Here is a 10,896-nt window from a genome sequence, read left to right as displayed (position 1 = left end):
ATTGCTTCATGCATCTTGGGATGCTCGAGGCAATCGAAATTAGAATGGAGATCGTATCGGGCAATTTCAGATGCCTCAGCATCTCAAATTGCGGGTTCCCCGCCCCTGACGTGAGCAGGACCTGCATGCTGCAAGATCCTGCAAGTGTTCTCTCTTCGTCTCTTCTCCGTCTTCACAGGATTCGGGCAGCAGCAATTCGGACGAGTAGGAAAGCGGATTTCAGCCTCAAAAAGGAAAAGCAGAACACACGCCGAAATGAAACGTATGATAGTCGGAGGGATATGACTTTTATGATCAGCGCCTGCACAGTGCGCACTTGTGACTTGAAAGCTCTCGTCTCTCCCCGGACCAGCCTCGGGCTGTGCTCGGACCAGCCTCGGGCTGTGCTTCCCCGCCCGCGGTGCTCTCTCACCCGACCGCGCGCTGGACCGCCGGCCCGGCCAGGAACCGGACTCCCCCGTTCGAGGGAAAGCTCGGCTGCCGCGGCCCGCAAGGCTGGCACATGCCCAAATCGGGCACCTCCTTCGCGGCGGCCTCGATGTTTGCCCTCCGCTCCGCCTCCTCCGCCGTCAGCGCGGCCGCCGCCCGCGCGTACGCGCGAGGGCTTCCCACAAGGAAGGCACGCTCGGCGGAAGTTGCGACGGCGCTCCAGTGGCGCCGCCGCAGGCTCTTGATCCTCCGCTCGAGACGCCTGTACCGCGCATCGCCCGCCTATTCAGAGCGTCCGGCTCGTGCGCCGCCCGGCGCCTGGCTTCGGCAGCGCGCCTCGCCCGCCTTGGTCCCGATGGAGGCCATGACGCGCGCCACCAGCGAGCGGCGCCGGCGGGGCGGGCGCGGTAGCGCAGCCGGCCTACCCCGCCACCTACCGTACACACCGCTGTATGGCATGGGTGCTACGGTGTACCACCATGCGCGCGACTATGTGGCACAGGTGCTGGTGTACTACCACAGAGACTGCTATGGTGTAGCTACCATCACACTACTTGGCATAGCTGCTAATGCACCTTCCCGACCCGGGGGCATCGCCCGGGGCACCGCTAGGCTCGGACAGCGAAGAGGAGGCTCCAAGGGGCGCTCCGCCGCTGCCGCCGCCGACCCGCCGCCGCTTGGCTTGCCTGCGCGCGGGCGCGCCCCCCCGCGCCCCGCCCTCCCCCGCCCCGCCCTCCTCGGAAGAGGCGTCGCTGGAGGAGGAGCGCGCGCCGCTGCCCGCCCCTGCGCCGCCGCCGCCACCGCCGCCCTCGCCGCTGTCGGTGGCGGCGTCGCTGTCGGCGTCTTCGAGGCCCATCACGGCGCTGCCTGCAGACACGGCTCCGAGAGGGGTTCAGAGAAGGGCCCATGCCGTCGCTCCCCCTCCCCCCTCTCGGCCGCTGCCCGAAGCGACTGCGCGCGCGGCGATCGTGCCGAGCGGCGCCGCGCTCGCTGCGGCCGGTGGCGCGGCGCGGGCGGCGCGGTCGGCGGTGGGCGCGTAGAGAGCGGGGTCGCGCTTGGAGCCCGCCGCGATCGAGTCGATGACAAAGTCTGCCGCGGACGGGAAGCTGGTGGGTGAGCGAGAGGGGGGCAGGGAGGGCGAGGGCGAGGCAGCAGGCGGGCGGCGGGAGCGGCAGAGGCGTGACCAGCTCTGGAGGAAGTGTGGGCCCGTCTCGGCTAGCCTCGGGCCGGGAGAGACGATCGGCGTGCGGAACTTGCCCCTCGCCTTGCGGACTGCCTGCGTGTTGCGCTTGACGGCGCGGGCGCTCGCGACGAGCAGGTCGACCCGCTTGTGTACCGTGTTGCTCACCACGCCTCCCGCAGCGCGGATCGACTTTGCAAGCTCCGCCTGGCCGACGCCCGACTCGTCGCCGCCCGCGCTCAGGGCGAGGGTCAGGCCGGCGAGCGCTCTTCTGCTGGACGACACGGCCGCTCCGGAGGCCGCGGCCGCTCCAGCGCTGGCTGCGGCGGCGGCACCGGCTCCCGCCTCTGCGGCAGCCCGGCCGAGCTCACCGAGGAGGACCCGCTCCTTGGCCTCGTCCAGCGAGCCCGCCTTGCGCTCGAGAAAAGACGCGATGGCCTCGGCCTTGTTGGGCGTCACGATCTTCCCGCCCGGCCACGCCATCGAGCGCTTTGGCAGCGGCGGCGGCGGCTCCCTCGCCGCGGCCTCGAAGCGGCGCCGGCGCTCCTCGGCCTTGGCTCGCTGGGACTCGAGGAAGGACGCGTCGACGCTAATGTCGCGAGACATGAGAGCAGGTGGAGAGAGCGTGCGGCAGCCACAGGACTGAAGAACGATCGCGGAACGCGGATTGGGCACGACGCCACCGCCTCTTCACAGCCTCTCGAGGTTCTCGAGGTGGATATCCTTTGGCCGCGTTGGGTAGCGAGGATTGGTGTAACCCGAGCCACGGAGGCGTGTTTTCTGACGGCCGACCGTCAGTGCACGGAGTTGCCCCTTCTCCGATGCCCCGGCTGGTTCCCGAGGTCGCGCGGGGCTGACCCCTGTCTGTGTGCGTCCAAGCTGCAGAAACGAGCTTTTAGTGGCTATAAGCATAGGCACTGAGATATGGTGCGCGGCTGCGCGCGGAGCGCGCTGGTGCTACCTGGACATACGCGCGGAGCGCGCTAGCTGGACACCCGCGCGGAGCGCGCCGGCTAGATACCGCGGAGCAAGAGCAAATCAACACAACCGTTCGAATGCTGACGCCGCAAGTCGCTGCCGCCGGCTGCCAAAGTGCGCCTGGATTGCTCAGCAGCTCAAGCATCCACGTCAGCCGCCGACACGGCCCGGCCCCGCCGCGTCGCCGCCCTTTCGCTTGCCGCCATCGCCCTCATCTGTTTCGCCGCCGTCTACCACGCCAGAGCGCACTCCTCCTCTCGTGGCTGCACCGTGTCACCCCTGTAGAGCGCGAAAACCGAGCGTCCGCCTCATCCCTCGTGCGTGCACAGACACGGCTGCGCTTCTACATAGTACAAAACAACATGCAGTACAGCGACGCACACCGTATAGACATAACTTTGTGCGCGGCGGACTCTCTCTTACTCGTCTGTACGCTGTACGCTGTGTACTGTACAATTCTACTCGTCTCACAGTACATTGGGCAACAAGCCGCGCCGCTTCGCCTCCTGCCCCCTCGAACCCATGCTCGGCTCGCGCAAGCCCGTGGCCACGAGCGTGCCCCCCGCGAGCCCTCCGCCAACAGTGACGCGCCGAACCGAGCCGGGCCTCTGCTGGCTGCCAGGCGTGCGCGTAATCTGGGTGGGCGTACGCTTTGAGGTCGCCTTCGCGCGCACCACCCCTGCCGGCGCCTCGTCCTCGCCCTCGGCCGCGGCGAGGGAGAAGGCCGGGATGGATGTGCTCTCCATGTCGTCGACGGCGCTCGCCCTGTCGGCGGTGGGGGTGGCGAGCGGCGCAGCGTCTGCACTCGGCGCTCGCGCGCGCCACCGCCCCCGGCGCGGGGTGGGATGTCAGTTCGAGAGTTCTGTGTTCCCGTCCCTGTGCTCCACCTTCTTCTCCCGCGTCAGTCCCATGAGAAGCCCACTATATAGCGCCGCCTCGTGCGGTTACTGGACCGTCACGTGTTCAACGACGTTGAACAGTGTTCAACCACGGCGCTGTTCACAGCGCGCGCGGACGGCCGTTATGCGAGTCCAGCTCCGCTGGACTTTTGTAAAGCATGCTTGTGGCAAGTTATAGACGCTAGTATCGACCTCAGAGACCCAAACCCGAATTAATAATTAAGGCTCAAAGTATGGTTGAACAACCGTTGAACAAACAGGTTGAACAACAATATCCGACTAGTGCGACCGCTAGACGGCGGTCTCCGCCGGCCCCAAGGCTGCCCAGCCCCAGTACCACACCGGCCACGTAGACCGTAGCGCTGGAGTTGGTCAGTGAGGCACTAGACGGGCTACGGAACCATGCGCGCGCCGGCCGGATAGGCTGCGCGCAGGGGCCGCGCCGCCTCGATTTCGCATCTCCGCTCCGCGGCCGACTGAGGGGCCAGCTCGCCCGGCGACAAGCCCAGCCATCGCCCAGCGCCCCGTATCGACGGAGGGCACGCAAAAAACCCGCACCTACGACTAGGGTGAGCCCGTGAGGGCGTCGGTGTCGGCCGCGGGCGGGCTGCGAGGAGGGCGCGGGTGGGAGCATGGGAGATGCACCACCGCTCGACGAAGACGCGCCCGACGAAGCCCTGCTTGCGGAGGATGGTCGATCCTCACCTACTAGCGTCGGGCGTGTGCGAAAAAGAGCGCAAATCGGAGCTCAACTCGCGCGCGGCTGGGAAAGGGGTGTGGCACCCCTCCGAAGGCGCCTCGCGAGGAGCTGCTGCTGCCTCCAAACGCGCTCGGGCAGCACGTCGGCGCGCCTGCGGGGTTGGGGAGGTGAAACTATGCTTGCTGGCACGCGCATCCCGCACCACCCCCACGTCCGCGCGCACCATGCCGCCATCCCACCTCACAGCCAAGCGCCATCGCCGTCGGACGCGGCGACGCCGAGCGGTGGCCTCGCAGACGACGAGCGCGATGAGGCCGCCGCGCCGCCGGGGTGGCCGGCGCGTGCCAGCCGCTGGCCCGTCCAGCGTGGCGGGACCGGCTCGCCCATCCTGGCCCGCGCGCTTGCCGACGCGAGAAGATCGCGCGGGAGGGCAAATCTTGGGCAAAATGCCCTGTTTGCCAATGCTTCACGGCGACTTCACGTCGGAACGAGTCGGATCGACGACTCCCCGCCTGCACCAGCGTGTGCGCCTTGCAATTCTATACAGAATCGACACGTGGTACGTCTTCTCAATCGCTCGTGGAGAGGAGCTACGGCCATTCCTAAGTAGTGTTCAACGACGTTGAACAATGTTCAACGTCGTTGAACACGGTCCAGTAACCGCGTGAGCTGTCCTGGTGTGCTGTGTGCTGTGTGTCCAGCAGTCCGGACCCGGTGCTACGGCCGGTGACAGTGCGCCTCGTGTCGGCTCCCGAGCCAATCGTGTGCAGCGTGTGTGTGCGTGTGGGCCCGTCCTCCATGCTAGGAGGTGTGTAAGACTGTGTGTGTATCGCGCGCCTTGCGACTCACTGACTGAATCATTATGATCCGCGTCGCCCCGTCGGTAGGTCGGTCGGGCGGAGGGGCTTGAGCCAATGACGAGGGGTTGACCTAGCCTGGCCTGATGTATGCGTGGCTACACTCCGTCTTCGCGGCGCGCTCGCCGCCGTGCTCGATTCAGGCAGCGGATGGCCATCGCAGTGCGCGCGTGGCGCACCAGTTCTTCAATTGCGCCCAAGAGATGCCAGAGGGCGAAGCGACGTTCGCTACCCTCGAAGCGTTGGGAAGGCCAACGCAGGACTGCTGGTTCCACCGCATTCCCCAACGGGACTTGGATCCCGCTGTCGCGGCCGGCGACACCAACATCTCCATCCTCGCTGTCGTGACCGGCGGGGCCTGCGGCGAATCAACGGCCCTCGGGTTCACGGCTGGCCCTGCTGTCCGCGATTACTTTGTGCAGGGTTCGTACTAGGCTTGTGCATGGCTAGCACACCCCCTGCACGCGGCCGACATCGGCTGTGAGCGGCATAGCCCCATATCCACGATGCGGTAGTCATCCCAGCTGTGACTGCGACCCCCCTCCAGGTAAGGCCGACACGACGGCCGACCAGTGGCATCTTATCCACCCGTACTTTCAATCCCAGGGCACTCCTATTGCTGCGATCGCATTCCACATGGGCGGCGCCGAGCACAGTGACAGCGGTTTTATCATCGCCGGCCCGCGGCATCAGAGCGTCGCAGGCGGGGGCGACGGCTTCAACGCGGACGGCAGCGGCACCTTTGCGAGCTTCTATCGCGGCCCAGAGGCAACCTGAGCTTGCCTCCTTCGCACCCACTCCTCCTCCTTCGCACCCACTCCTCCTTCGTAGCAATCCACATCCCTTCCCCGCTCTCACACACGCGGACGTAGACCCCGCTTGCGCCGCCGCCATCAACAGCGCAGCGGCTAGAGTCCAGCGTGGCATCAGACAACCAGCAGACAGCAGCGAGAGGCAGGCAACAGCGAGTGGCAGCCTGAGCGGCCAGCGCAGAGAAGAAGATCGTTCACACACGCTCGCCCACGATACGCTCACGGCGCATTCGCAGGGTTTCAACTTTTGTGACGGCGCACCCCTGACTGGCGGCGAGCGGCTGGAGCTGTGCTACTTCCCCGCGGCGTTGGGCATCCGCTCTTTCGCAGGAGGCGACGGCGAGACCGAGCCAATCGACCCTTGCTTCGAAGCCAACTTTGCTCGGGTCCGCTGGCAGCTAGGGGCCCGGTGCTCGCCTCTGCCTCTCTCGTCGCGACTCCGCGCCATTGCGACCGTGCCCCGCAGGACCCCCACCTCTCCCTCCCGCGCGGCGGACGCGCCGACTTCCGCGGGCGCGACGGCCAGTACTACTGCTTCCTCTCGGCGCCGCGCCTTGCCATCAACATCAAGACGGAGGACGCCACCTTCCGCCTTCACAACCTCCACGACAAGGGCGGCACGCTGGTCGTGGAAGGGTCCTTCATCACCGAGGCGCGCGCAGCAATGTGGCGAAGCCCGCCGACTCGATCGACCGAGCCCCTCGGTCATCAATGACTTCGATCCTTCCTCCTCTTGCCGGCGCAGGTGCACTTTGTGGCACGCGTCGGTGGGCGGAAGAACAAGCTCTGCCTCGCCTCCTTTTGGGCTAGCGAGTTCAAGTGCGAGACGGATGCTTGAGGGCCAGCTACCACACGCGCCCCCTTCAAACGTGACCATGACTGTCCCGTAGCGAATACAACACGGGCTTCAACATGATCAACGGCTCCTGCGGCGGCGGCCACTTCTTCCTCGGCACCGGCAACTCCAAGAAGTGCGAGGAGATTCTCATCGAAGTCCGCTTCTCGAGCGCCGAGTTCACCGTCGGCGACTGGGCCTCTGTCGTGCGCGGCAACTGGGTGTACGACCGCATCTCTGGGCCGGCCCACCGCCTCGATGTCTCGCTGCGCGCCCGGGGCGGCGTGGCGGCGCGGCACCTGCCTCACGGGCTCGTCGGCCAGGCCTTTGCGTCGACTGAGCCGCGCCACGGCCGCGTCGACGAGTACCCCGCTTCGGGGACCTTTCGGACCTCAGCGATGGCAGAAGGCGCCGCGGCGTGCGCGCCCCACCGGACCTCGGCGCGGCGTTCTGAGCTGCGCTGCCGCTCCACAGGCGCCATCGAAGGCGAGGCAGCCATGTACGAGGTGGCGGCGCCGCACACCACCACGTTTCGCTTCTCTCGCTTCGAGGCCGCCGAGGCGACCGAGGGACAGCCCGGATTGCTCGCGGCGGACGCCGCCGCCGCGTCGTCGGACGGCGCGATTGAGGCGTCGCACCTCGCGAGCCGGCGGCGGCTGTCCGAGTCCCCGCCTTGCTCTCCGCCGCCGTTGCCGCCGCCGCCTTCGCCGCCGCCTCCCTTTGTCTACAACGTCGAACCGCCGCCCTCGCCCCCAAGGGGGCTTGCCCCGTTGCCGCCGCCGCCCTCGCCGCCGCCTCCCCTTGTCTACGAGCTTGCGTTGCCGCCCTCTCCACCCCCGCCGCGGACGCCGTTCAGGGGGATTGACTGCACTTGCGACTACCTCTTGTCGTATCCAGGGATCTGTGATTGCGTCGAGCTGCCCTGCCCGGACATTCCCCAGGCCGCGTACTGGGCTTGCAGCGACCTCCCTAGCAAGAAGGCGGAGTGCTGCCAACCGTCGCCGCCGCCTCCACTGCCCTCCCCGCCGCCGCCTCTGCCGTCCGCATCGCCGTCGCCGCCGCCGCCGTCGACCTCGCCCTCGCCGTCGCCACCTGCCCAAGCTGGCCCGCCCCCGTGCAACCCGCTCAACATTGCCGTCGCAACTCACATCCCGACCGCGACTTGCGAGATGTTTGCAGGGCCTGACACGTGCGACAGGTACTACCAGCCACTCAATCCTGGGTGCGACGGTTTCGATTGCTATTACGTCAACTGCATTCTCTCAGAGCAAGAGCAACAGGCGAAGTGCGTCTACGACAATGACTTGTGCACTGGGGGGTCGGCGGCGAAACCAACCCCCGCACCGACCCCGTCCGGCCCAGCGCCCTCTCCGGTGCCTCCACCCACAGCCCCAATTTATGGGTGGGGCAGCGCAAAGTGCGCGGCATCGACGATGGAGGGAAGCGGCGACACAGACCCCACCAGCACAAGTCGCCCCCTCATCTACGAGCACGACTGCGCACAACATGCATGCGGAAACACCGAGAATAGCCCAACACACGACTGGCACCCAGACTGCACATCTCCGACCCGCGCGTGTGGCTTTTACCTCGGGTGGGGCGGCATCGAGTACTGCAGCAAGTTCGACAAGGACCACCCCTGCATCTTCTACGCGTATGGCGACTGGACGGGCTTTTACGCAGCTGGAGGGCCAGACGGACAATTTACGACTCAGGGCTGGATACATTGCTCCTCGAGGCTTGCGGGGCTGATCATCCAACTCATGCCGAAAGACGGCAATCACTATTTTGCAAGCTCAGAGCTCGATGGTCCACTCGGAGGGGAGTATCGAATAGTCGGCAACTGGGCGAGAGGTGACTGCCAGTCCGAGCTAGCCTACTGTCCGGACGGCAGTGAGGTCAATAGCGACGGCCTGCTCGACGAGGTGACGAGGCCAACAGACTGGCCGATGTGCTGGAAGAAGTGCTACAACGTCGGCACAGGCGATCCTCTCCAAGATCCTGGCCTTTGGCACCCGGGAAGTGATTGCGACCCCATTTGCCGATGGCCGTAAAAGCCGGTGTGTACGCAGTGGACTGCCGAGCGTGCGCTCCGCGAGCTCCCCGCAAAATCCATACGTCCACCAAACAGTTGATGAGTGTGAGTGAGAGCTCTCACATATCTAGGGTACCGAGGCTCACACCCTGCAGTCTGCTACTGCGAGAAAGATCGTCATCATGTTAATTTGGTTCCGTGTGTCTCGCGCCTTGGAAGCAGGAACCTCTTCCCAAGAGCACCACTCTTGGAGCGCCGCCACCACCACCCAGAGCGCTGCAAGCCGCGCCCCGGCGATGACAGCTTACCGCCCATCGCGCGCGACATGCAGACCACCCTGCAACCGTCTCAGAAGTACACGCGCGTGCCCACCCGCGGCTCGCCTTTCCGCTGCTTCTGCTCTGCGATAGCCAACGACGTGGTTAACTCAGCCTGTTGAGGGCCTGTACACTGCGCGGGACGAAAAAAATCTTTTTCTCCACCACGTTGGCCTGGCCAAGCGCTCGCTCGGCGCCATCGGCGTCGCGTGCGACGAGCAACGCGAGCTCGAGCACGAGGCCCAACCACTGAGGCCACCATCGAGGCCACTACCGAGGCCACCTCCGAGGCCCACAACCACTCAGGCCACCGTCGAGGCCGGGTGGAAGGCCAAGGCTTGGAAGGACTTGTGCAAGGCCGCTGGAGGGGTGGCTGTCGGCGCTCGGCCTCGGAGGGCAGCAGGCGCGCGCCGTGGAGGACCGCGCCGGCACGCTCGCCGAGCTGCTGTCTCTCGGAGAGGAAGACCTCGCGCACGCGACTCAGGGCTGGAAGGCGGGCGCCGCAGCGCTGCTGGCGCGTGAGCTGGCGCGCAATCGCGGCGCGCTGTCCAAGGCGGATGAGCCAGCCGATCTGCGGCGGCGCAGCTTCTCGATGCAGGCCGCGCTGCCAGAGTGGCTGCAAGAGCGACGCTTCACTTGCGCGCAGTGCGTCGTCACAGCGTACAGGTTGCCGTCCAGCACCGCCACAGCGTGATCATTCCGCGCCTCCGCCATCGGCACCACCGCCTCCCACGCATCCAGCGCCGGGTCATACCGCTCCACCGAGCTGAGGACGTCGTCGTCGTCGTCACTGGCCCTCAGTCACTTGTGCTGCGGCTTGTGTGAGCGACACTGCTCGGCGACTGCCGGCAAGACCATGGGTGTGAGGTAAAACCACGCTACCAGGCGCTTGGTCACATCGGCCCCGGCCGCGAGCGGTCAGATCCTTCTTTCTTTCTATTCTGTTGATGAACCCCTGTTCAACTGAGGGTCCTTCCCCTTTACAGAGACAGTCACGCAACACGGGGTTCAAGGGGTTGTCGAACCTCGCAAAAAGAATCAACCTCCGCCGAAGTGCCCGCCACCCGAACAGCCCGAACGTGGGGCCCTTACGATGTGCACACAGACATATATGCCCGGCGACAAGCCGCTCAGCGACGCTGACGGGTGTGCCGACCTGACAGCCGCCAGCCCCACTGCGCTCGCGGTGCGCCCGGGCACCACCGCCGTTCGCGTTGCAGCTGGCCAGCGGCATGCGTCCGGGCACGCCTTGCGAAAGTCACGGTACGGCCGGCTTGAGGACGAGGCTGATGTGCACACCGTCGAGTTGGACAGGCCTGCCCCGCTGGGGATGGACGCGGCGCCAGAAACCGCAGACACGGACGAAACCCGGCGGCTCTGCTGCTTCAACGCAGTTGCCGCCGCCGCCTCCTTCCTGCTTTTTGTGCCAGCAGGAGCCTTTGCGGCCGCGGCTTACTTTCTGCTTCGGCCGCCGCCGCCGCCACCCTCTCCGCCGCCGCTCGCGCCGCCCTTTGTTCCTCCTCCATCGCCGCATCCATCTCCGCCTCCGTCGCCTCCGCCTTCCCCGCCGCCACCGAGGCCGCCGCCGCCGCCGCCGCCGAGCCCGTCGCCCCCGCCCCCACCGCATCCGCCGCTGGTTAGCCCGCCCCCGCCGGTGGTCAGCGGGGACGGCCCGCTCACTCATGCGAGGTGTAACGCCATGCTCCGCGACAACACGCACCACTTTCGGAGGATGTGGGACGCCGTGGGATGGGCCAAGGCGGGCCCCGACCGGCCCGCCTGCTGGGAGGTGCAGCGGTTCGGGCGCGCGCCGCAGGATGCGCGGACTTACTTTGACGACATCGTGAGCGGTCG

General features: G+C 66.7%; 1 protein-coding gene across 1 annotated transcript; it reads left to right on the top strand.

Moving 5' to 3' along the window:
• Window positions 1-5,048: 5,048 nt before the first annotated feature.
• On the top strand, window positions 5,049-8,744 carry EMIHUDRAFT_248266 (hypothetical protein; the record flags this gene model as incomplete). Its single annotated transcript, XM_005763123.1, has 12 exons — window positions 5,049-5,069; window positions 5,187-5,466; window positions 5,591-5,739; window positions 5,916-6,011; window positions 6,092-6,241; window positions 6,322-6,480; window positions 6,601-6,674; window positions 6,746-6,911; window positions 7,014-7,354; window positions 7,889-7,975; window positions 8,053-8,107; window positions 8,181-8,744. 12 exons carry the CDS (start codon window positions 5,049-5,051, stop codon window positions 8,742-8,744), a joined length of 2,142 nt encoding a protein of 713 aa, XP_005763180.1.
• Between the last annotated feature and the right edge of the window lie 2,152 nt (window positions 8,745-10,896).

This window comes from Emiliania huxleyi (assembly GCF_000372725.1).
Source record: "Emiliania huxleyi CCMP1516 unplaced genomic scaffold EMIHUscaffold_649, whole genome shotgun sequence".
Classification (NCBI taxonomy): Eukaryota; Haptophyta; order Isochrysidales; family Noelaerhabdaceae; genus Emiliania; species Emiliania huxleyi.
Note: the sequence above shows the minus strand (reverse complement) of the source record. Positions and strands in the feature narration are given on the sequence as shown.